Source organism: Protomyctophum bolini (genome assembly GCF_963924005.1).
Source record: "Protomyctophum bolini genome assembly, chromosome: 12".
Lineage (NCBI taxonomy): Eukaryota > Metazoa > Chordata > Actinopteri > Myctophiformes > Myctophidae > Protomyctophum > Protomyctophum bolini.
Genome location: NC_137873.1, coordinates 7,195,173 through 7,222,645, shown reverse-complemented (window position 1 = coordinate 7,222,645; position 27,473 = coordinate 7,195,173). Strand labels below are relative to the sequence as shown.

At 45.6% G+C, this 27,473-nt stretch overlaps 1 protein-coding gene across 2 annotated transcripts; it reads right to left on the bottom strand.

Moving 5' to 3' along the window:
* Positions 1 to 1,184: 1,184 nt before the first annotated feature.
* On the bottom strand, positions 1,185 to 27,151 carry klhl20 (kelch-like family member 20). 2 transcript variants are annotated; one of them, XM_080778459.1, is made up of 13 exons: positions 27,034 to 27,151; positions 21,728 to 21,994; positions 20,474 to 20,582; positions 19,310 to 19,516; positions 13,824 to 13,982; positions 12,213 to 12,307; positions 11,196 to 11,311; positions 10,297 to 10,480; positions 9,176 to 9,319; positions 7,628 to 7,761; positions 6,023 to 6,231; positions 4,998 to 5,104; positions 1,185 to 3,579 (listed from the first exon to the last, which is right to left on the bottom strand). In XM_080778459.1, exons 2-13 carry the CDS (start codon positions 21,952 to 21,954, stop codon positions 3,495 to 3,497), a joined length of 1,776 nt encoding a protein of 591 aa, XP_080634585.1. In that variant the 5' UTR covers positions 21,955 to 21,994; positions 27,034 to 27,151; the 3' UTR covers positions 1,185 to 3,494. The 2 variants fall into 2 exon arrangements, with proteins under 2 accessions (XP_080634585.1, XP_080634586.1); XM_080778460.1 differs by lacking the exons at positions 1,185 to 3,579; positions 4,998 to 5,104 and adding an exon at positions 5,864 to 5,962 and having other exon boundaries at positions 6,015 to 6,231.
* Positions 27,152 to 27,473: the final 322 nt, after the last annotated feature.

Below are 27,473 nucleotides of genomic sequence, written 5' to 3'. Positions count from 1 at the left end.
ATTAACAGGTCAACAAAATTGCAAAACTGGGCAATCCTGCATCTTGAAATAAGATTTTTATGCAAGATGTCAATCAGTAAAATAAACCCAAACCCATTCATTTACCACCGAGTGAGTATTACGGTCAATATGACATGCTGGCAAATTGCAGATACCAGGTATAATAATAAAAAAAGAAAGCATAACCCACTGAGCTGGTTGTATTGTCTTTCACAAGCTACTGTTAAAAGAACGCATTTGTTCGTAAACACAGAAGAAGTTAGAAGTGGCGTGTGGGTACATTTTCCTAGGATGATAACACGACTGAACCGTTGTAAACCCCTCTTCCACATGCTGGGCAAAAAATAAAAAAATAAATGAAAAAATGTTCAGTACTTTTCACTGGATCTTTTGTCATCCGCAATACAGCCATTGCACTCACTCCAACAACCCACAATGTCTGAAAAGCTCAACATCCAAAGTAATGCTCAGTGGCCACGTAATTAATAAAAAATATATATAACACAATGCCAATCACAGTGCATTCAACATCAGCTCGACAACAAACCAGTTCCAATATCGGAGACTTGCTGCTTCCATAAAAAAAAAGACGAGAAGCCCGTGTATTCAAAAAGAAAAGCCAAACTTATGCTCCTCCATTTCTCTAATAACCACTGCTGTAGTATAGTGGCTGCAGGCTGTTCCGTTGTTCTCCAGCAGGTGTCGCCATGGTGCTACTCCGACTTCTCCAACAAAAGTAAAAAGGGGTGTGTGTGATCAATCCTGCTGCTGTATATTAATTAAATGCCTGATTTATGCTACGTTTTACAACGATGTCGCACAAAGGAAATATAATCCAATCTATGAGCCGATGGCAGCGTCGCATCCCAACACGCTGTGAGCTTCCAGATGGGCTGTTTTCGGCACTTAAAGGGACACTTCTCCCTTTTTGCAAATAAATATATGTTAATGACGTTTAGAAGCTTTAGAACACCTTCCTGGGGGTCTTTATGTGTGTAATATGTGGTTTTAGATATTTTAGATTGTAGCAGTGAGCCCGGAGTCTCTGATGTCATGGACACTGGGCTCACTTCCTTCCTGGACTACATGTTGTCTCAGTAAGACAGCTCTCCCCCTATCCACAAGGAGTAGCAGTGCACCAAAGAATTATGGGAATTGTAGTCCAGGAAGGTAGTGAGCCCAGTGTCCATGACATCAGAGACACCAGGCTCACTGCTACAATCTAAAATATCTAAAACCACATATTACACACATAAATACCCCCAGGGAAGTGTTCTAAAGCTTCTTAACGTCATTAACATATTTTTTTTGTTGCAAAAAGGGTGAAGTGTCCCTTTAAATGCTATGGAATAGGAGCTGTCAAAAAAATTAAAAACATCCCCCCAAAGTACAGCAGAAACCGCTCACGAATCTTAGATCATCAGTAGAAGGTAGGGGAGGACAGGTAGGGGTTGGACAGCAGAGGACAGGTAGGGGAGGACAGCGTCAACAAGGGAACCGTCAACCGAGTGGGGAAATCCATGCATTTGTTGCACTCGTAGCTGGAGGCGCCACAACGACAATGTCTGCTTGGTGGATGTCTGGTCAAGGCAGTCTGACCGGTGCAGAGCGGAGCCATGACTCCTGGTAGGGTGGGTGGATGTCTGGTCAGAGCAGAGCCATGACTCCTGGTAGGGTGGGTGGATGTCTGGTCAGAGCAGAGCCATGACTCCTGGTAGGGTGGGTGGATGTCTGGTCAGAGCAGAGTCATGTCTCCTGGTAGGGTGGGTGGATGTCTGGTCAGAGCAGAGCCATGTCTCCTGGTAGGGTGGGTGGATGTCTGACCGGTGCAGAGCCATGACTCCTGGTAGGGTGGGTGGATGTCTGACCGGTGCAGAGCCATGACTCCTGGTAGGGTGGGTGGATGTCTGGTCAGAGCAGCCAGACCTGGTGCAGAGCAGCTTAACACGTGGCAGTTATGGCAAATTGATTGAATTCACTTTAGATAAAGAATTAAAGATGATTTGTTTTTCCTATACAATAGAAATCTATCCAGAGAACCAACAGGCATGTCAAGCAGAGTCATCATAGCACAAGAAAGCGATGTTAGTTCAGCTCACCAAAAATGTCTGCCGATTAAAAAAAAAAGTCAATCTTCAGCCCCCTAGAAATAATTAATCTTCAGCCCCCTGTAAAGAGGCCTTGCTTCCATCTTCAGCCCCCTGTAAAGAGGCCATTCCTGCATTTAAATCCATTTCCATCACCATTCCTTAATGTTTTTAACTTCACTTTTTAAGTAAATTTAATTGTAACCTCTGCATTAATACTGGAGGTACGCCAGACCCCCCCCCCCTTATCAGACGGCGCGCGCCACAGAGCGAAACTCTGTTTCTCCATGCACGACAGCCACCACCGCGCACAGGAGTCTTCATCTTCGTAAAACAGGGGGGAGGAAGAGTGGTGGTTTTTTACCTTGACTGGTTGGTCAGTGATTCCTTCTCTGACAGCGTGGCCTTCTAGAGTGACTGGTTGGTCAGTGATTCCTTCTCTCTCTCTCTCTCTGGTGCAGTGGTGGGGAGTCCGGGGGTGCTTGAGGGCTGAAGCACCCACTGACACACTGGGCGCGTTCGGAAATAGCGCACTGAGCACACTGTGCAATGCAAACTAATAGGCGAGTGCACTCCCACACTGGGGGGGGGGTTACAGTATAGCAGTGGTTTTCAACCAGTTTCATTTCAAGGTCCATTATTTGTCCTCTCAGAACCAAACCAAGACTTAGAATATTCTGTTATCGTTGGATACTTTTTTTGCCCACAATTCCATTTAATTCCAATTAATTGACCCAAGGAGAGATAACAGGCAAACGTTGATCAAAATAACAATTCTTCCAACATTCTACAATTATTTTGTAGACTGCTTGTGGAAGAACAGAGCTGTGTTCCAGAGGAGGAGGGGGGCATTCCCAGCATCTTTTTAGAAGGCCTATAGTCACAGATTCAAACTCGTCAACCTTGTCCCAAAACACCGTAGAATCTCCACACTTTTTGCCCATTTCGCCTTTCAGGTCATTTGGGTCAATTGCGGATCAACGTGTTAATTGTGTGTGTGTGTGTGTGTGTGTGTGTGTGTGTGTGCGTGTGCGTGTGTGTGTGTGTGTAGGGAGTGGCGACACAATGACACACAAGACGATAGAATCCTGCCGTTAGTAACATTTCATAAATAAAGTCCAACAGTGGCTCTGAAGTCACTGAAGACGACATGGGCTCTCGTTCTGCTGGTCAAGTTCATGGCTGTGTGTGTGTGTGTGGGGGGGCGTAGGGGGGTGAGATGTTAAACAGACAATACAAAGTCTCTGTCCACCTCCTCGGTCCATCTTCCCCCCCCCTCCCTCCCTCTTTCATGATATGACTAAATGTGTCTGTTGGAGGCACAGGGGTGAATGAGCGAGCGGAGGCATCCATTCTGCTGGAGGGGGAGGGGAGGAGGGGGGGGGGGAGGTCGCGGGAGGTCAGGGGTCACCATATGTGAGATTCACAGTGAGTCATTTTGATGACGCCCACGCCTCCTCCTAGCCGGCGGTAGTTCATTCCTCCGTACAGCCTGCGGAAAGGACGAGACACGGTAAAGGAATAATGAATGTTTGACAACTTCATTGAATTTTTTTTTTTACAGTTTATGTACTTCAACCCATTCTGGGCAGGAACACCTTTTGGTGTTTTAAACATTGTTATAATTTAGCTATTGAAAAATAGCAGATCTACAAGCTCATAGCGCGCCACAGAGTGGCGTGCTACGAGCTTGTAGGTCTGCTATTTTCGTTTTATCGTGAAAATGCAGCACAAATCTTTGAATATATATTCTTTCAGAGCGAATGTTTTTAACTCAAATCTTTGCTTCTGAGGGGTCCCTGGAATAACATATTTTCAGATGGGGGGATCGGCGGCCTATTACATATTACATTACATTTTTGGGGTCCTTGACATGAAATAGTTTGAGAACCACTGATACAGAAACATGAGGTATTTCAGAAAACTGTCATTTTATTTAGAAGACATTTTTTTTTATTTCGAAGTCAGGTCTAAATGGGTTAATATAATAACGCAGAAACTAGATGGCATGAGCACACAAAAAATGGTAAAGGGCAATAATGGCGATATCTAGAAGGGTATCACAACAATATAACAACGCTTGGTCATTTCCTCCAACCAATTGGACATTGTATTGAATTCTTTAACATTTCCGTTCTATTTATTCGTCCTTCCAACCTTTTCATATCAAGGTCCATTATTTATTGGGCATTTGAGCCACGGAACCACCATTTGATGAGATTTAGCCTCTCAGACTTACATTGTCAAGAATGTATTATGATCATTGGATATGATTTTGTCCACAATTCCATGCTGTATTGATTGATGGTGGTGCCATTAGGAGAGATAAGCAAGATAAACGATCAAAATAACAATTAATCTACATTCTACAATTGTGTAAATTAAGTAATGCAGATGTGTGTAACAATAATTTAACTCTTCTTGAGAGCATAAAACGATACAGGTCCAAGATCTACAAGGGTCCATCTGGTTACCAAGTCTCCATCATCATTTATCTGGGGACCACCTGGTATGATGTTGGTACCTCCCAGTCCCGGCAGAGTAGTTCCGGAGGAACGGATTGTGTGGCCCTGCATGGTTTTTCCCCTAGTGGGACTGATCGAGGGTAGCTACCGGGACGTAAGTCGGGACTTGATCACCCTGGCTGGGTCGCCTGAGTAAAACCCCGTTGACCTCGGGAAACATCACTGAGGATACGTCCCAGGTGCATCCATGTATGTATGTATTTGGTTATAGTTGGTTTCTAGCGTTCCGTACCTCCATGTGTGTGTATGTATTGTGTTATAGTTGGTTTCTAGTGTTCCGTACCTCCATGTGTGTGTATGTATTGTGTTATAGTTGGTTTCTAGCGTTCCGTACCTCCATGTGTGTGTATGTATTGTGTTATAGTTGGTTTCTAGCGTTCCGTACCTCCATGTGTTGGCGTCAGGGTCGTACACTTCTATGGTTTTGAGGTACGTGGTCCCGTCGAAGCCTCCCACCGCCATCAGCTGACCGTTCACTACAGCCAGACCCACCTGGACAGCGCGCACACACACACACACACACACACACACACACACACACACACACACACACACACACACCTTTATTTGTATTCACATTTTACAAGAAATTTCTTGAACACAAACAATAGTGGATGCGCAAACTTGAGAAAACTCTACAACAAGTGCTTCAGGATACAGATCACGGGTACAGAAAGCATCGCCTTCTCCAGAAATGGCGACTGACAATTATTGCAGACACTGAACAGAATTTCGCCGATGCCTGATCAGCTCTCGGCTTATTGGGCATGCCTGCAATCTGCAGGCCCCTCACGACTGATTCATGGACATTACCGAGGCTTCCAAATATGAACAGTAGTTTACATTTGTAGCCAAGCTGTATAATAGCATCCTTAAGACGCCGGTATACTTAAGCACCTTGGTAAGGAATGCCTCTTCCAGACTGTGGTCAAATGTACATGATGCCACTTCCAAAATGGTCACTTCTCTACTGTCCTCATCAACAACAGCAATATCTGGTGTATTAGCTGTGACATCTGAGAAAGCATCATTTTCATTATTGTGCATGGAACATGGCAGTTGAAACATGCGAGTGCTTAAACATTTTGGCAGATGATGAAACTGGTCTGTCGTGCCTAGCAATGTACATTCCCTTATATACATGGCAGCCATTAAGAATAAGTGACAGTGTTTCTGTAAGTGGAGTGTGGTCACGGTGCAGACAATGAGGAGGGAACGTGTTAGGGTATACCACAGAGAGAGATTGAGTCTGGTTGGAAGGACCTGTAATCTGGCTTTGACTGTAAAGGTGACTATATCCTCATCAAATGCATAATTCTTCACACAAACACACACGGTGACGGCGGTAGCCTGCTCACCCCACTGCGTGCGTACACACACACACACACACACACACACACACACTCTCACCCCACTGCGTCGGGAGGTCATGGCGACCACAGGCGACCACTGGTTGGTCCGGGGGTTGTACCGCTCGGCGCTGCTCAGCTCCGTGGTGTCGTCCCGTCCGCCCACAGAGTAGATCATGTCCTGGTAGACGGCACAGCCCAGGTGCTTCCGCCGCGTGCCCATGGGCGACACCGTGTGCCAGCGGTTCTCCTGGGGGTTGTAGCGCTCCACTGGCACGCACAGAGAGAGAGGGAGGGAGAATAACCCATTTAGGCCCGACGTCGAAATTAAAAAAAAATCGGACAGTTTTCTGACATGTTTCTGTATTAGTGGTGCTCAATTTTTCAAAAATAGCAGAGCTACAAGCTCGTAGCGCACCACTCGGTGGCGCGCTACGATGAGCTTGTAGACCTGCTATTTTTCAATAGCTTAAATTATAGCATAATGTTTAAAACACAAAAAGGGGTTCCCGCCCCAAAATGGGGATAATAATAAAATGATTAGTTCAAACCGAATTCAAACGGTGGGATACGGTGCGACTGTAGATTGTGGTCGTATGCATTAAAGAAATAACAATGTCATCAACAAATGCAAAACAATATTATGTACAACGACGATAAAAGGAAAACATGGGCAGTGAATGACAATTTATTTTACCCATTTTTTATTGCTTAATAATCCTGTCTTCTAGCCTGAGAGCCATCCCAGAATAGCAAAGTGTGATGTCCATGCTTTGCCACAGTGGCTGTAAGCTAGCTGTGTTTAGGGGTGACGTCCCATCCGAGCCCCAGGAACCCTCCCAGGAGAGGACAGCCTACCTGTGTTTAGGGGTGACGTCCCATCCGAGCCCCAGGAACCCTCCCAGGAGAGGACAGCCTACCTGTGTTTAGGGGCGACGTCCCATCCGAGCCCCAGGAACCCTCCCAGGAGAGGACAGCCTACCTGTGTTTAGGGGTGACGTCCCATCCGAGCCCCAGGAACCCTCCCAGGAGAGGACAGCCTACCTGTGTTTAGGGGTGACGTCCCATCCGAGCCCCAGGAACCCTCCCAGGAGAGGACAGCCTACCTGTGTTTAGGGGTGACGTCCCATCCGAGCCCCCAGAACCCTCCCAGGAGAGGACAGCCTACCTGTGTTTAGGGGCGACGTCCCATCCGAGCCCCCGGAACCCTCCTAAGACAGGACAGCCTACCTGTGTTTAGGGGCGACGTCCACATCCGAGCCCCCGGAACCCTCCTAAGACAGGACAGCCTACCTGTGTTTAGGGGTGACGTCCCATCCGAGCCCCCGGAACCCTCCCAGGAGAGGACAGCCTACCTGTGTTTAGGGGTGACGTCCCATCCGAGCCCCAGGAACCCTCCCAGGAGAGGACAGCCTACCTGTGTTTAGGGGTGACGTCCCATCCGAGCCCCCAGAACCCTCCCAGGAGAGGACAGCCTACCTGTGTTTAGGGGCGACGTCCCATCCGAGCCCCCGGAACCCTCCTAAGACAGGACAGCCTACCTGTGTTTAGGGGCGACGTCCACATCCGAGCCCCCGGAACCCTCCTAAGACAGGACAGCCTACCTGTGTTTAGGGGTGACGTCCCATCCGAGCCCCCGGAACCCTCCCAGGAGAGGACAGCCTACCTGTGTTTAGGGGTGACGTCCCATCCGAGCCCCCCACTGCATAGAGGAACCCTCCCAGGACAGCCACCGCCACTCCCAGTCTCCTGGTGCTCATGGAGGCCACGCGCGTCCACTTGTTCTCCTTGGGGTCGTATCTGGAACGAACGCACACACACGATGTGAGTCAGAGTACCACCAAACACACACACGATGTGAGTCAGAGTACCACCAAACACACACACAATGTGAGTCAGTGTACCACCAAACACACACTAACAATGTGAGTCAGTGTAGCCTCGATACCCAGGCTTTCATTTCGTCTGTGCGAAAAATCAAAGCCTGGATTTACGCATGGGCTGCACTGGTCTAAAAGTGGGATCGCTCCAAATGATGTAACGTCAGGGCTCTGAGCGGCTCTGACGTTGAGGAAATTATTACCAGTGGAATTCAAACGAGGTTAAGCGAGGAAAATGAGGAGAATGGCTGAAGAACCCACCACACCGTCTAAGATAAAAAACCAACGTGTGCCGACTCTGTGGAAATAACTTTGACAGTCCGTTAGAATGGTATATACTCCAGCAACCAGTGGTTTCTGCGTCTGGTCGACACAATAACAGTGCTGCACTGGGGGGGGGGGGGGGGGGGGGGGGGGGGTGGGGGGACCGGGGCTGACGGACAGATCGGTGAACCAATCAGGGTGCGCGTTTTTCTGAGCCACGACCCTCCTATCTAGGCCAGAAATGTCTAGCGTTAGCTCAGGCTAGAGTCAGTGTACCACCAAACACACACAATGTGAGTCAGAGTACTACTAAAAATCACACCTGTGTGAACTGAGTGGTGCAACTCCCCTCGCCCCCTGCTTCTCTCTCTGTGTAATTAGCAGGTAACAGTGCAACACTATCTCTCTCTCTCTCTGATTCTGGCACAACAGCGCCACTCTTGCCCCTACTGGTACTCTAAACATAGTCACATAGTCCCGGACGTTGCTGTTCCTTGGAGTGGTTGCACCACTCAAAAACACAGAGAGAATGACGAGACAAACTTCAAGATCGACTAACTTTATTAACACTTATTAAGACTGCGGCGTGGTGGTAACACTGTGCAACGACTTTGGTGATTATGAAAGACAGAAGTGGAGAGAATAATATAATAATAATAATATATAATAATAATATCTTTTTTTAGCATGCAAAATAAGCGATTAAGCCTTAAAGACCCAACGTGCGTGCCTGGACGTTGTAATGTAATTTTCCACATGTACCACCACTCGTTAATGGATACAATAACAACAGATTAAGGTAAGAGATTAACCCGTTTTCGTGTTAGCATTACGTTATGCTTTAGCTATTTAAAAATAGCAGATCTACAAGCTCATAGCGCGCCACCGAGTGGCGCGCTACGAGCTTGTAGGTCTGCTATTTTTGAAAAATCGAAGGACGACTGCCATAGAAACATAGCTTTTTCAGAAAACTGTCATTTTCAAACAGAACATTTTTAGAATCTGATCTCAGGTCAGAATGGGTTAACGGGCCAATGGGGAACCCATCCCCCCGGTCGCCGGTCACTCACCGCTCCACGATGTTGAGACAGGAGACGCCGTCCTGCCCCCCCACGGCGTACAGGTAGCCCCCCAGGACGGCCACGCCCACACTGGTGCGACAGGTGCTGGTGGGCGCCACGTCGCTACTCCACTGGTTGGTCTTGGGGTCGTATCTGGGGACGAGAGGTGAACGTAGTCTGAAAACCCACCTCTTCAGACTCCATCATGGCCCGTAGCACTTGCCCCTATAGCCACCTTAGATAGCACTTTATGTAGACTTGGATAGCATTTTATACGGACTTATAGCATGGTACGTACGTAGACAGTAGCCTGGTTAATAAACCAGACTAATATCGCACGGACCGCGGGATATTAGTCTGGGGAGGCTCAGCTTGGATTTCATTTCCAGGGGGGGGCGGGTTGAAACATTTTCTCTTTGACGCAATTGGTCAGAGCTATACTGTCAGTCAAAGGTCTCAAGCATTGAAAGTCACTGTACCAAAGCGTGCCCATATTGCATACCGTGTCCCGATTGGCCGCCCCATTTCTCTGGTGTAGGACATGGGCGTACAATTGAGCCTCTCCAGACCGTAATCCGCCGGCAGGCAATTTTGTTTTTGCCAACGGCTGATTCGGTCTGGTTTATTAACCAGGCTAACGTAGACAGCACTAGAATTGCTTTTTATGTAGTCAGTCATAGCACTGTATATTATACAGTATATATATATATATACACATGTATAGTTTATAAATATAGTTTTATTATATAGATATATTCCACTGTTATGTTCTTAGCTTACACATATGTACTGTATATGATGTATTGCCATGCTTCTTTTTGGTTCTTGCTTAATGTAAGTCGCTCTGTATCAGTGCCGGAAGTGCTTCATTCTTCACAGCTAAGTCAACAGCAAGCTAATATGAGCCCAGAGCGTTAGCATACGGCAGCCGAAAGGCGAACGGGCCAAAAAAAAGAAATAGGAAAAATTCTGAAAATTCTTATCTCGCCCCGTATCATTGAGGATGCGCTAGGACGTCCACCGACGTCTAAGGCTCAGCTCGGTTTTAATCCTTAAGACGGCCTGAGGCGTCCTACAAACAGAATGTATTAAGAGCGTCTGCTAAATTGTAAATTGTAACGCCTCCCGACCTCTCCACGGAGTTGAGGTATGACGACCCGTCGTGGCCTCCCACGGCGTACAGCAGGTCGTCCAGAACGCTGACGCCCACGCCGCAGCGCCTCTTGCTCATGGACGCCACCATGCGCCACTCGTTGGTCTGCGGGTCGTAGCGCTCCACGCTGGAGATGGCGTCGCCGCTGCACCAGCCACCCACTGCCAGGAGGGGGAGCAGTCGAGGGAGAAAGACAAAGAGAGAGATTAGCCCATTTAGACTCATGATTTGATTCAACTAAAACTAGACGAACACTAAAACTCTTCAGATGACTAAAACTAAATGAAACTGTATTAACGACTATGACTAAAACTATACAAGCGGCCGAAATGAGTTTTCTCTGACGGGTGGCTGGCATCTCCCTTAGAGATAGGGTGAGAAGTTCAGTCACGCGAGGAGCGTCACAGCGGATGGGAGGTACCGACCTGCAAACAGAACCTCTCCACAGCTGACAGGAGGTACCGACCTGCAAACAGAACCTCTCCACAGCAGACGGGAGGTACCGACCTGCAAACAGAACCTCTCCACAGCAGACGGGAGGTACCGACCTGCAAACAGAACCTCTCCACAGCAGACGGGAGGTACCGACCTGCAAACAGAACCTCTCCACAGCAGACGGGAGGTACCGACCTGCAAACAGAACCTCTCCACAGCTGACAGGAGGTACCGACCTGCAAACAGAACCTCTCCACAGCAGACGGGAGGTACCGACCTGCAAACAGAACCTCTCCACAGCAGACGGGAGGTACCGACCTGCAAACAGAACCTCTCCACAGCTGACAGGAGGTACCGACCTGCAAACAGAACCTCTCCACAGCTGACAGGAGATACCGACCTGCAAACAGAACCTCTCCACAGCAGACACGAGGTACCGACCTGCAAACAGAACCTCTCCACAGCGGATGGGCTTCCGGGGCCGAGTTCTGGGGCCCTGCATCAGGGGCCTCTCCTGGGGCAGCAGCAGGTAGTTCTTTGCTTCATCAACCAGGTCTCTGAAGCAAACACACACACACACACACACACACACACACACACACACACACACACACACACGTTAATACAATAACAAGGAAGGAAGGAAGGCCTTCGTCAGGTACATGAAAAAGGCCGCTGAGGCCGAAACGATTGAATGTTTCCTGCTCCGTTGTCAATACATTGTTTTGGGAGCTTTTAAAACGCTGTGCGGATCTCCTCTTTCCCTTTGACACCATCTAAATGTCTCACTAGAAGCCCTTTGACACCATCTAAATGTCTCACTAGAAGCCCTTTGACACCATCTAAATGTCTCACTAGAAGCCCTTTGACACCATCTAAATGTCTCACTAGAAGAGCAGGGAGACTAAATACAACCAACCCAATTGTATATTAGGTTATATTGTGTTAACATACTCTACCATACCATACAGACCTGACGAATTTACATTTTATTTATTCATTAAAAACAAGTTACACAGCTCTCAAAATGTCAGCCCCACTGTAATAAGTCACACACACGCACACGCACATTTGAATTATTGTATTTGGAATGGATCTGCACAAGAGGCGTAATACAATAGACCCAAACACTGATCAGAATTAGGTTATATATTATATGGTCCAACCAGATATAGCTGCTGCACATGCTTAACACACAGAGGGAAAAGAAGGAAAAAATAATATATATATATATATATATATATATATAGCACATTGTTGACATACTATTACTTGACACTACTAGACAGGATGTTTGTTTTGGGTTTTTTTTAAGCCACCTAGGGATAAATGAAACAACGCCTTCTCCAGACAGACAGACTGCCCATAGTAGCTGAGACAGAACAGTATTTAGCCAGCTTTTTTGCATTTGTTTTTAGCAATCCACCCAATTGCAGACCCCTGAGCACACCCACTCACCTGCATTCTTCGTCACTTTTAATGAGCGGATCGGAGCCCACGGTGCCCACCAGGAACTTGGGGCTGAGCAGAGGCAGCCGGACATGCTGCAACACCTGCAGGTCACACAGAGAGCACAGCACATGACCTCTGACCTCCGGTGTTTCACAGAGAAATATGCAATCAGGTCTATGAAAACTAGCCCCCAGAAAAGCCACTGTGGAGCACTATTATGACCTGAGGACGATTCTACAAAATGCCTTCCAAATGCTGACAGTTTTCTGAAAAACCCTTATGTTTCTACTATGTCAATCGTTCTCAAAACAGTTTCATGTCAAGGACCCCCAAAAATATAATATTATGTATTCGGCCGCCATCGGAACATATGCTGTTCCAGGGACCCCCCCCCCCAGAAGCAAAGATTTGAGTTAAAAACTTTCACTCTGAAAGAATATATATATTCAAAGATTTGTGCCGCATTTTCACAATTTTTTCAAAAATAGCAGACCTACAAGCTCGTAGCGCGCCACTCGGTGGCACGCTATGAGCTTGTAGATCTGTTATTTTTAGACCAACCTGTGGTAGCTGGGGCCTGTCTTTGACCCAGTCACTAGACCAACCTGTGGTAGCTGGGGCCTGTCTTTGACCCAGTCACTAGACCAACCTGTGGTAGCTGGGGCCTGTCTTTGACCCAGTCACTAGACCAACCTGTGGTAGCTGGGGCCTGTCTTTGACCCAGTCACTAGACCAACCTGTGGTAGCTGGGGCCTGTCTTTGACCCAGTCACTAGACCAACCTGTGGTAGCTGGGGCCTGTCTTTGACCCAGTCACTAGACCAACCTGTGGTAGCTGGGGCCTGTATTTGACCCAGTCACTAGACCAACCTGTGGTAGCTGGGGCCTGTCTTTGACCCAGTCACTAGACCAACCTGTGGTAGCTGGGGCCTGTCTTTGACCCAGTCACTAGACCAACCTGTGGTAGCTGGGGCCTGTCTTTGACCCAGTCACTAGACCAACCTGTGGTAGCTGGGGCCTGTCTTTGACCCAGTCACTAGACCAACCTGTGGTAGCTGGGGCCTGTCTTTGACCCAGTCACTAGACCAACCTGTGGTAGCTGGGGCCTGTCTTTGACCCAGTCACTAGACCAACCTGTGGTAGCTGGGGCCTGTCTTTGACCCAGTCACTAGACCAACCTGTGGTAGCTGGGGCCTGTCTTTGACCCAGTCACTAGACCAACCTGTGGTAGCTGGGGCCTGTATTTGACCCAGTCACTAGACCAACCTGTGGTAGCTGGGGCCTGTATTTGACCCAGTCACTAGACCAACCTGTGGTAGCTGGGGCCTGTATTTGACCCAGTCACTAGACCAACCTGTGGTAGCTGGGGCCTGTATTTGACCCAGTCACTAGACCAACCTGTGGTAGCTGGGGCCTGTATTTGACCCAGTCACTAGACCAACCTGTGGTAGCTGGGGCCTGTATTTGACCCAGTCATTACACCAACCTGTGGTAGCTGGGGCCTGTATTTGACCCAGTCACTAGACCAACCTGTGGTAGCTGGGGCCTGTCTTTGACCCAGTCACTAGACCAACCTGTGGTAGCTGGGGCCTGTCTTTGACCCAGTCACTAGACCAACCTGTGGTAGCTGGGGCCGGCGCTCCTGGATGCTGTATTTGACCCAGGCCATCACGGCGTTGAAAACCTGCTCCTCGCTGCGAACGTTCAGCTCGTCACTGGAGATGATGTCGATCAGCTGGTTGGCCGGCAGCAACATGAACTCCTCGCTCTCCATCACCTATAGGACACACACACACCAGACGGTCAGTTACTGTGTCAGTTACTCTCCATCACCTAGGACACACACACCAGACAGTCAGTTACTGTCAGTTACTCTCCATCACCTAGGACCAGAGTCCTGCAACGGGTCGGATACCCCTGATTCCCCGCCGGTACCCGTGTTTGACGGGTGGGAACGGGCGGGTATATATACCTTTATAAATGAACGGGTCCGGGTGCGGGCGGAACGTAACGCAACGCAACGCAGCGCAGGGCAGGGACCCGCACGGGGACCCGCACTGCGCGATGATATAAACAGCAGCTGAGCTGGGGGGGGTTTCTCCTCAACAGCGGAGACAAGTTGAATCCGTCACATGCCCAAGGAATCGACAGTGGTGTCACATCACTGCCGATTACTTCATAATGGCGTTCCGTTTCTGCTGCCGTGCTTCATGCTACTTCCTTGTTGCATAGCAGTGACATCACGGTCTAATCCTTGCTTCCTTATCGTAGCATTTCACGTGTGGAGTTTTTTTTTTTTATCACCAGGCTGCAGACTGTAGCCTGTATTTTCGTTCGCGCTGATTAAACACCAAGGGATTATAATTTATAATGCCAACATTCAACACAAGATGTAAGATAACCCAGGTAATGTTGGCCTAATGTGCCACTCTGTCTAAGTGTAAATAAAGTTAAAAGGATTAGCCTGATGAGTGATGACCGTGTTTGAAACAGCCTTGGATCAAGACAGTCGACTCATCAGGCTAATCTTTTTTTATATCATCCTCTCCTTGTTGATATATTATGCCAATATGCCATTTAGGTTGAAATCATGATATAACTTTATGTTGTGATAATAAGCAGCAGTAGCCTCACTCATGAACTACATGTCTACGGGGCACAGTGGCACAGTTGGTAGTGCTGTCGCCTCACAGCTAGAAGGTCCTGGGTTCGATTCCCGCTGGGGACGCTGTGGGCACTGGCGGCGTGTTTCCTCCTCCGCGTCATCAGTGCCCATACCCGAGGCGGAGGTTGGCGATAGGGCCTTTCTGTGTGGAGTTTGCATGTTCCCCCCGTGTCCCCTAGGGTAGATACCCTCACAAAAACATGCCGTAATCCTGGTCTCTAAAACTACCTCCCCCTGGCCAGCCGGGGCGCCTGATGGAGGGGAAAGGAACTGGTCGGAATAACGTGTCCCTTCAACGCGCTACGTCCGGCCGGGGAAATTCCCCTCCGTCAGGTGAAAAGAAGCAGCTTGGACTCCTCATGCATAGAAGGAGGCATGAGGTCAGTCCGCTGCCCCCCCAGGTTGGCAGAGGAAGTGTAGCGCCCAGGATTACATTAGATAATTGGCACTGGGTGAAAAGAAAAACTGGGTTACAAAATCGTGGGATAAAAAATTAAAAAAACAATTAAAAAAAAAACGACATGTCTTCCGTTCCGTGTGCAACACACTGCCGCCACAAAATGACGAAAGACATCGTTGACTAGCCTTTTTCACTGACGAAAACGAAATAAAAACTAAGCTATGATGACTAAAAGTATGACTAAATATACTGACAATTTCGTCAAATAAAAACTAGACAAAAATGTTAGGGAGGGACCGGTGCTGCAATGCGTTGTGAGAGCTATCTCACAAAATCTGCTATTTTCAGCATGGAACCAAGTGTAAAATGTGCCATTATGACACCATCAAGGCCTGCTGAAATACATTTCAGCCGACTAAATCAACTGTAGACCAAATCGTCGACTAAACCAACTGTAGATTTAATCACTAAAGCTGGACTAAAACTGCAAATATTTCATATGACTAAAATATGACTAAAACTAAATGGAATATTCTTCAAAACGACTTTCTGGCAAAATCAACATTAGTCAGTCAGTTAGCTAGCCCGGTGATTCCAAAACACTGGACTGGATCTATGGGTTGGAAGTAAATATAATTTTCTACAATTTCTACATTTAGTGTTTTATCATTATTTAAAAACATTTCCAAAAAAATCCCAGATAATTCAATTATTTTCATGAATTTCAAAATAACATTTCAAAATAACATTTCAAAATAACATTTCAAAATAACATTTCAAAATAACATTTCAAAATAACATTTCAAAATAACATTTCAAAAGAACTCACAGAAAACAAAATTAAGAACACCTTTACGGAAGTAGTGGAAAATAGTGGAAAGTCGATCTACAAAGTTTGTAGATCTGCTATTTTCTACTAGTTCCGGGTTCTGGTTTAGACAAATAATGTCGACTCTCTAGCTTAAAAAGGTCCAGGAACCGTGACGGAGCTGTCCTCCTGGCTGTCCGCCTAAGGCCGAGACAGACGGACGGACGTAGAAAAATGGACACACTGACGGACTAACAACCGACACCGTTTTGTAAAATATAACTCCAGTCCAGTCAGACCGACTACCGGGTTTGCCCGCCTCCCTGATGAGGTCCAACAATGTCTTTCTGTTTAGGCACTTAATAAAACACAAGCCTTTGTCTGTGAGACAGTAGGTCAATAATGTTCCACTCTATGAGTAACATGGTGAACCTCTGGCTTAAAACCCAGTTAGACCCGAGGACCATTCTACAAAACGCCTTCGAAATCCTGACAGTTTTCTCGATTTTTCAAAAATAGCAGACCTACAAGCTTGTAGCGCGCCACTCGGTGGCGCGCTATGAGCTTGTAGATCTGCTATTTTTTCAATAGCTAAAGCATAACATGATGCTAACACCAAAAGGGGTTCCCGCCCAGAATGGGTTAAAACCTTAGAGTATATATGAATAGAGACGGCACCCAGAGGAAACACTGAGGCGAAATGGACATAGTGGACGAATTTGATATTGCAGCCTGGCCCCAAACACATGAACGCGCTGGTCCGTTGACTATCATTGTGCACGTTCACGACGGACGCACGCTCGTGCGCGTTCAACGGCAGCGCGTTCATGTGTTTGGGGCCACTCACTATTGCAATCCATCCCAGAATGCACTGTGTTCCTACCCGGAAGGAGGAGTGAAATCGCCTCATGCGCTTTTGAGCAACTTAATGCAAGTGGATGGGAGGATAACTCGGGTGTCATCTCTATTCATATATATACTCTGAGGTTAAAACCCATTTAGACCTGAAAGACCCATGTTTGTCAGTGGTTCTCAAACATTTTCATGTCAAGGACCCCCAAATATATCATTGGCCGTTGACCCCCCCCATTTGAAAATATGTTGTTCCAAGGACGGCCCAGAAGCTAAAGAAGAGTTCGTCAAGTTAAATTTGTTAATTGTGCTGCTTTAGCCGTGTTTTAATTTAAATCCTGAAAAGTAACAGGTTTGGAACATGAGGTTTCCACTAAAAGATGAATTTAAATACCATTATCTCTGACCAGTAACAGCTACTTTTTAACAGCCTTCCACACCAGTCAGTCTTACACCAGTGCAATTAATTAGCCAAAACGTTTCCAGACAGGGATTAGGAAGTGATAGTAACAGGTCAGAAAATCAAATGGTGGTTTGAATACTCAAAGAGACAAGCTGGACTGGAGTTTCTGCTTTGTCATGTTTTTACAGTTAGTCAGGTTCCTTATGTAATTTTGTAGGCTGAAGACGATGAAGATTTTAAAAACTATATATTTTTTAAAACCTTATAGCCTAACGAATCAGAAAATGTTTGTTGCCATTTTTTTTCGAGGTCGGTATAGCAGCCATCTTGGATCTTTAAAAATGGCTACTTTCAAAAAACGAATTTCTCAATATGTCACCTCCTAGATGACCTAAAATCAACATTGCAGTGGTTAAATCTACATTTTTTGGGGGCAAGGAATCCAATGGAGCCGATTACATTCCATATGAGGCATACATGGGTGGGTATTTCACATTTTTACATGATATATCATCTAAAGAAAAATGCTAATTTCCCACATTGGGGAACCCCCTTTTTTAGATTTCCGTTTAATTTGCCCTGCTATACAGCCTACAAACTCATATGGCTGAACATAGGGAAATGGACTAAGTCACAAGCATGTGCCTGACACACGTCTTTGCCTCCGACTGCGAGACAGGCTCATGTTGTCTTTGACTGCGAGACTGCTCCATGCTACAGACCCCTACTCCTGTACAGTACTGTACAGTACTATTTTATTTTTTATTTATTTAACCTTTATTTAACCAGTAAAAACCACATTGAGACTGAAGTCTCTTTTACAAGTGTGAACTGGCCAGGACAAGAGGCAAAATAAGTGACACAACTCTGCCAGTAACAAGTAAAAATACACAACAAAAAAACAGGACAGACATACAATGCTCATAAAGACAGTACCCACTATACCGAAGAAGCTTAAAGGGAGAACAGGAACGCGACCAATAAGGACTAATAAATAAAAACTAAGACTAAGAAGCAAGCAGACAATTGCTAATTATACGTCAATGCAGGAGCAGTGTATGGGAAGTGTGCCCCATGGCAATCCTTTTAACCCATTCTGAACGGGAACCCATTTTGGTGTTAAGCATCATGTTATGCTTTAGCTATTGAAAAATAGCAGACCTACAAGCTCGTAGCGCGCCACCGAGTGGCGCGCTACGAGCTTGTAGGTCTGCTATTTTTTTTAAATCAAAGAACGACTGACATTTTTTAGAATCTGCTCTCAGGTCAGAATGGGTTAATCAGACCAGTGTGTGTCCAGTGGAAACCTCATATGAATCTGATCTCAGGTCAGAATGGGTTAAAGCTCACTAGGGGAATCACAGCAGCCAGTTTGAAGTCGGGACTGTAGGTCATTCCACGACCAGGGTCCGAAACTACAGACCTACGGTATACCGTACCTCCTGAAACTACAGACCCCTCCTACAGTATACCGTACCTCCTGAAACTACAGACCCCTCCTACAGTATACCGTACCTCCTGAAACTACAGACCCCTCCTACAGTATACCGTACCTCCTGAAACTACAGACCCCTCCTACAGTATACCGTACCTCCTGAAACTACAGACCCCTCCTACAGTATACCGTACCTCCTGAAACTACAGACCCCTCCTACAGTATACCGTACCTCCTGAAACTACAGACCCCTCCTACAGTATACCGTAACTCCTGAAACTACAGACCCCTCCTACAGTATACCGTACCTCCTGAAACTACAGACCCCTCCTACAGTATACCGTACCTCCTGAAACTACAGACCCCTCCTACAGTATACCGTACCTCCTGAAACTACAGACCCCTCCTACAGTATACCGTACCTCCTGAAACTACAGACCCCTCCTACAGTATACCGTACCTCCTGAAACTACAGACCCCTCCTACAGTATACCGTACCTCCTGAAACTACAGACCCCTCCTACAGTATACCGTACTGTACCTCCTGGAAGTTGTGCTGGGTGAACTTGTCTGCGATGCGGAGCAGCTCGCGGCAGGAGTGCGTGTCAGCGAAGGCCCTGATGCCCAGGCAGTTGGACGGGTCCAGCTGCCTCTTGAGGAACTCACAGCAGGCCTCCTGGATCTCAGCCAGCTGCAGGAGGCACGCGGCGGGGAGCAGGGTCTGCACGTTGCCCTCCTCCACCGTCACCTGGGAGGATGGAACCATGATCATTATCATTATTACTTGCGCAAGCAGAGCGCGCAAGTAATAATTTCGCCCGGTCTCTTCACCGTGACAGCCAACCCGCCATTTGATGTGTATGCAAAAAGAAACAGCAAATCTGTGCCTGGTTTGCTGGGACCAGATTACATAAATGACCATATGTCCTACGTCATCATTTAGAGCTAGTCATACGTATACTGTATACATAATCAGTAAAATAAAATAGCAAATTGTGCCTGATCTGCTGGGACCAGAGTACGTGGTGTGTAGTGTATATGTATGACTAGCTCTCAATGATGACGTAAGACCAGCAAACCAGGCACATATCTGCTCTTTTATTTGCATACGCATCAAATGGCGGGTTGGCTCAGGCTGGCACGGTTTTTGGCGCGAAGTAACCACAGTATACCGCTAATCAACTTACAACTACATACTCTATATAGTATATGTATATGTATACAGTATTATACTGTATAACATATTTTAATTCAGTTTATATACCTTTTTTTTCATCACATATCAATGATTTATTTTTCTTTAAAAAACTAAAAAGGGATCCAGAATATATCTACATCGATAAAACTGTATTTCTTATATAGATAGAAACTTGAACCATACTTAATAATACTAGGTGTTTATATGCATAAAGTAGGTAGGTAGCAAATAGTCACACCTAATAATTATACATTTCAAACGTTCCTTCACAGAGATACTGAGATGTGACAGTTTACAGCGGTCGAAAGTACTTGCGCGCTCTGCTTGCGCACTAGTTGGCCATTTATGGCCTACTAGTGTGCAACAAGCAAGTATGCACTCGACAGAGTGCAGTTCTAGTTATTATTGTTATTATTATTATTATTATTAGGGTCGTCCCAATCCGATCACATGATTGGAAACCGGGGGCCGATTGGGCAGCACAAAGACTATTGTCTAGAAGATTACCTGCGACGTGTAGGCGAAGTCGATGAGCAGCTCCATGGCCCTCTCGTCGATGTCCCGGATAACCACCTCCGTCTGCCTGCTCTCCGCCAGCTCGCCCGTAAACATCGCCCTGAGAACCACGGGATCAAGGAAGTCTTTTTTATTCAACCCATTTTTACCCGAGATCAGATTCTAAAAATGTCTTCTACATCCTGACGGTTTTCTGAAAAAGCTATGTTTCTATGTCAGTCGTTCTTCGGTTTAAAACAAATAGCAGACCTACAAGCTCGTAGCGCGCCACTCGGTGGCGCGCTATGAGCTTGTAGATCTGCTGTTTTTCAATAGCTAAAGCATAGCATAATGCTAACACCAAAAGGGGTGAACCCTATCATCTATGACCCCATCATCGGCATGTCGCAGTAGGTGAACATTCAGCGAAAATAGCACGTCGTCTACAAGTTCACAATGCGACACATTGTGAGCTTGTAGATCAGCTATTTCGGGTGAGGCGCGCGGGGGGGGGGGGGGGGGGACAGAGTATAGAATAGTGCCGCATAAATATAATCGAAAAACGATTGCCATCTAGATTTGAGATCTCATTTCTAAATTTGCGCAAGAATCGTGCAGCACTGGTTGGCTGTCCAATTAATTTCAGTTATACTCTTGATGATTTTGCTACAAGAGAGAGACTTTGAAAGACAATACATATTTTCATGGAAGAAGTGAGAATCGTGTGAGAATCGTGATCTCAATCCTTGTGGAGGAAAATCGAGATTTGACATTTGAGCAAGAATCGTGGAGCACTAATAGACCCCTAGGAATATAAGGCTCCATTTGATTAATTTTTTTACGCTCTCAAGAGTTATGGGGGTCTTTGAAATAAAGATAAAAAAACAACAGGTGGCTTGCGCACATCCAGTTCCTCGCTGGTGCTGGACAAAAGGTTTATTGTTATTTAAAACACTGATATTCTGGACACAACATTTCGGCCGTGAGTGGCCTTCATCCCGTTATACGTTATAGCCATTGAAAAATAGCAGATATACAAGCTCATAGCGCGGCACCGAGTGCCGCGCTAGGAGCTTGTAGGTCTGCTATTTTTTTTAAATCGTGAAAATGTGGTGCAAATCATTTGAACATTATATTTCACAGCGAACGTTTTTAACTCAAATCTTTGCTTCTGGAAGGTCCCTGGCAGTACAACATATTTTCAGAATCGTCCCTCGGGTCAAAAAATGGGCCGACAGGATGACGCGGCGGGCGCGTAGATCTTACCTGAAGTAGGGGCTGCAGGCCGACAGGATGACGCGGTGGGCGTAGATCTTCTTGGAGCCCACCACCAGCACCACGTCGCAGAGCTCGCGGTGCTTCCGCAGCAGGTTGATCACCTCCAGGGTCTGCCTGGGGTGCTTGTCGGAGACGTAGGGCATGCGCGCGGGCTGGGGGACCCCCTCGGGGAGCTTGTTGGGGTCCCCCAGGGTACAGCGGCTGGTGATGTCCATTCCGGTGACGTCTCCTTGGCGTGGTGCGCTGGTGGTGGCCCTGGACATGGGCGAATGGAGTGGCAAAGTGACAGTTAAAGTGAGTATAACATTGTTTAAAACCCTATCAAGTGCCGGAAGTGCTTCAAAATAGGAGCTCTGGGTGGCCGGGGGACCGGGGTTGTCTCAGCGCTTTTACTCTGAAAGCCATGACCCGGAAACAACCTACTTTAAAAAGTTTACTTTACATTGCTAGCTTACATAGCGATCCTTTTAATTTATACGATATATGCGCCAAAAAGCGTTCATATTTTGCGGGAGAGAGACGGATGAGGAGCAGAAATGAAGCGCCAGCATATCGATCCGTTCATCACCACGGAGAGCGCCCTGGATTAGGAGATACGAGTCATTCTTTCCGCCGCGCTAACATGTAAGTCAACGGTAAGCTAATAATTGCCCAGAGCGTAGCATACGGCAGCCGAAAGGCGAGCGGGCCAAAAAAACAAAAAAAGGAAATCTTTGAGGGTGCCTTAAGACGTCTAGCGACGTCGGACCGGATGTACAGCTCGGTTCGAATCCCTTATGACGTTTCTAGACGTGTTTTGTACAGAAGCTGTTTTAATGTCGTTTAAGGCAATTAAATACGACTTTTCTGTTTGGATGTAATGGCTGTCAAGGCCAGAAAGTAGTTTTTAGCCACTTAGTAGGCATTCCTCCTGCATTACTCCCTGGTTTCAGGTTTGAGGATGATGTCACGCGCATACCCTCTATATTATTAAGGCATATATATATATATATATATATATATATGGACATCATGTGCCAAATGCATCCAGTATTTATCCATGTTGTGACGATAATATTTGTTTTGTTTCCTCACATTTGATCTAAAATAACAAAAGTGGCATATCTAGCATCTACAAGCCCCCCACCGTGTTGCAGAACACCACCTGTTATATAGAACAGTATTATATTGATAAGTTTGACCCGTTTCAATGTGTCCCACAACATGTATACAGGACAGGTACCGGTAGGTGAGTTTGTTTTCTCCAAAACACATCAAAAAATAACTGATCTACAAGCTAACAACACCACTGTACATGACAAAGTAAAAGTACCACATCGGGGGGTTAAGTGGGTCACCTGTGCACGTTTCCTCCTGTAATAGAGTACTGCAGTGCACTGTACCGTTGAGTCCATGGAGAAATGAAATGCTCACGTTTTCCAGTGTACGGTGTGTATACTATAGTATGTCTTCATGATGATGATCATTCATGAATGCCTCTGTCCTATACTGTTATTATTATTCATGTACTCACCTTTCATTCAATCAACCACATCTCCCTTGTATAGCATACCGTCCTCGGCACATACAGGGGGGGGGGTATGTACTACGTAAGTTAACCCCTTTTGACCCGAGATCAGATTCTAAAAATGTCTTCTACATCCTGACAGTTTTCTGAAAAAGCTTTGTTTCTATGTCAGTGGTTCTTCGATTTTTCAAAAATAGCAGACCTACAAGGTCGTAGCGCGCCACTCGGTGGCGCGCTACGAGCTTGTAGATCTGCTATTTTTCAATAGCTAAAGCATAACATAATGCTAACACCAAAAGGGTTTCCCGCCCCCAACAATAGTTTCAACAAAGCACCTTTCAGAAAGGCATCTCGTAAACAATCATTCCAGCAATCTAAGAAGGCTTGTGGAGGAAGTCACAAGTCTTGACAAACCAGTCTGAATGGATGGCGAATGAGGAAGAGGATTTTGTAATTGACACATGCAGTGACTTCTTAATCGTGCCAGCTTTTGATCTCTGAGAAAAGACTTGAATAATAAACATGTTGTATTGATGATGATGTATCCACTAGCTGGCCTCTCAGACAGCCACACAGCCTGGTGCTGGCCGGCAATAAAGACAAACTGAAAAGTAATTTAAGATATACTGAAAATGCGGCACAAATCTTTGAATATATATTCTTTCAGAGGACTTTTTTCATTTCGACTAGCCCTAAATGGGTTAATAGGAAAGGATCAACCACCCCTGACTTTGGGCTGGGGACTCCCAAGACTCCCGACATCACGCTAAAAAAAATTCCTACTCAGTCTGTGTCTCATAGGAGGGCTGTGGGCAGTTTAGAAACCGTCTTCCAGTGACATCATCATTAGGCAGATTCTTTTTTAAACAAGATTTGTTTTACAAAAATGTTTAGATTTTCATTATCGTGAGAACGATGGCTTCCATTTTCGCAATGCAACTTTTCAGGAATAGAAAGACTGCAGTTTTTATTAGCTTGTATTCCCCATCGATGATGTCACTGGAAGACAGTTTCTGAACTGCCCACAGCCCTCCTATGAGACGCAGACCGAGTAGAAAAAGATTTGCGCCATTTTTTTTCTCCAAGATTATCAGTGAGGACGTATTATATGAAGATAGGTTGAAAAGTGGTGAAGTGGTCCTTTAATAATATTTATAAATCGGGTTGTTTTCATTTCACATACCTGCGCATTGTTTCTATATCACTGGTTTTCAAACTACTGTATTTCATGGCAAAGACCCCAAAAATGATATGTAATATGCTGCGACCCCCATCTGAAAATATGTTGTTCCAGGGACCCCCCGCCCCAGAAGCAAAGATTTGAGTTAAAAACGTTTGCTCTGAAAGGATATATATTCAAAGATTTGAGTTAAAAACGTTTGCTCTGAAAGGATATCTATTCAAAGATTTGAGTTAAAAACGTTTGCTCTGAAAGGATATCTATTCAAAGATTTGAGTTAAAAACGTTTGCTCTGAAAGGATATCTATTCAAAGATTTGAGTTAAAAACGTTTGCTCTGAAAGGATATCTATTCAAAGATTTGAGTTAAAAACGTTCACTCTGAAAAGATATATATTCAAAGATTTGCATAGTACAATATCAGTCACCAGAAATCCTCATATACAGTTAGTGTGTGTGTGTGTGTGTGTGTGTGTGTGTGTGTGTGTGTGTGTGTGTGTGTGTGTGTGTGTGTCTGTCTGAAAACCAACCAAACGCTATTTTCGTGCTCGGGACACAGGGACACACCCAGGGACACAGCCAGGCAGCCAGGGACACACAACGCTCCCTATAGAGCGCCGCAGTCCCTCCCCCTTTCAGAAAAACGAGTGGCCCAGGAAATGAAAACACAATGCAAAATTTCTCCCATCAGCACTTCTAATATAATTTATTAAAAGACGGTTACGCCGCGGACAAAGCCAACTCGGATCGTGACAAATCATGACAATGAACACAATGTTTTGGGCCGATCAAATCATTAGAAAGAAGAAAAGAAAGTCACGGGGACAACACTATTTGTTTTGTTTTTCGTCTTATAAATTATTTGATCGGCCCAACACATTGTGTCCATTGTCATGATTTGTCACGATCCTATCATGATGGTTAAAATGTCATGGAGTTTGAAGTTACAATGGGTTTGTAACTTTGTATAGTTAGGGGCAGGGGGGGGGGTAAAATATGACTATCAAATATCTAAATACTGATTGAATCAAGCAACTGAAAAACTGCCCCGGGTGTTCACATAAGCCTGTCTGAGACTGAGTAGACGATAAAATGACCAAAAGTTTTTTATTTTAAGTGAAATATCCCTTTAACAGAGATAGGGGGAGATGAAGCATGCAGGGCCATTGTTTACAATTGTTTTTTGCAGATTAAAACCTTTTCGCAGATTTCTATAGATAGCTCATAGATTCCATAGACTTCATCAATGGTGTGACAATTTGCATTGTTTGTTTTTGGTTTATTTCAGACATGTCACTCAGCACCCCTCAATACTTCAATCAATCAATAAGTAAACTTGACCTTTCATGGCTCTGTACTTGGTTTGCTCCTTTTTCCTTCCATATACACCAGGCCTCTTTTTTGCCGAAAAAAACAGATCTACAATCTCACAACAACAACGCCTGATAAATAATAATAACCTAGTATTTAAGAAAGACTAGACTATAACAGCTATACGAGTATATATTTCCCCTCTGGATTGTACTATGTTTTTGTATGGACGTGGTGTTGGGTGCCTGCACATATGCACACATGGCATCAACGCATGGTGTTGTGTGCAGGCGCCCTACACTCTGTCTTTGTACTATGGATTGTACTATGTTTTTGTATGGACGTGGTGTTGGGTGCCTGCACATATGCACACATGGCATCAACGCATGGTGTTGTGTGCAGGCGCCCTACACTCTGTCTTTCGTTTTCTTTTCTTTTATCCCCCTGTTCCCCTCACTGTATATATATATTTTTTTTCCCTTTTCGCTTCCTATATGATGAATTCCTGTTCTGTTCTTTAACTACATAGAAGTGTCTATTTGTTTGTCTCTAAATGTTTTGATGAATTGAACAATGTGGACCCTGTTGTAAACAAGTGTAAGGCTTAATTGGGTCGTCCACTCACAGTTAACAGTCTTTGTATTGAGTTTGTGCTTGAAATGTACTGTAATTCTGCAAACTGTTAATAAAGATTTCAATCAATCAATCAAAAACCCTCCAGCAAATAGACGGCGCCACCACACACCAGTCACACACACAAGTGATCCTCAAGTTAAAAGTTTAAACACTTTAGTTGTCACCTAAATAAATGTAACCGCATATCGGTGTTCATTTTAACCGTTAACGCTAGAAGACCATACAGAGCCTTATTGCTGACAAGTGTACTACTACAGTATTAATAATAAAACATGACCCAGAACAGACCCGACGCGGTTCATTTGGCACAGACAGTACTGTCTGCCTCAGTCTGTGTACACCATGTTCCATTCCATGTAAACAGATAGATTAGACGTGCACGGGAATACAAAGTAAACCTTAACCTAACACAGTGAATGAACCATGGGTTATTTAATCTGTGCATCACCACCACCACCATCATCATCATCATCATCATGCAGGCCCAGATATATACACTGGCTCTGGGAATGGATGGATGGATGGATGGACGGACGGGCTATAATAGCATAGCATCACCAAACCATGTTTAAACTAATCTCAGTCAAAGTAATATTCAGCCAAACGAACAAAGCACGACACGGCGTGTAGTTATCAGTGCTATGGTTAACAGAACATGTACCTTGTTATGTGTCCATTCCGGTACAGTAATAACAGCACAGGACAGCCCAGAGTGTCACAGGGTTTGGTTTTGGTTCCGGAGGCTAAGCTAGTGTAGCTAGCATGGAGGCTAAAACACAACAATCAATCTGCGCCTGCGCACAGCAGCGACCAACGAACTTGCACTTCCTGAGGCCCAATACCCCGTCCCCCCCGTCCTTCCCCAACAATAACTCGTTTAATAATTATATTTATTTATTGGTTATTTATTATTAATTATATGTATTGTGTCCTTCCTAAACTGGGGGGTGGGGGGGAGTTTAATAAGTACAATAAAATCCTTATGACTTTGTGGACTAAAAATTATTTAGCAGTTAGTTAAATAATTTAAAGGACCACTTCACCACTCTTCAACCTATCTTCATATAATTGGTCCTCACTAATAATGATCATGATAAAATG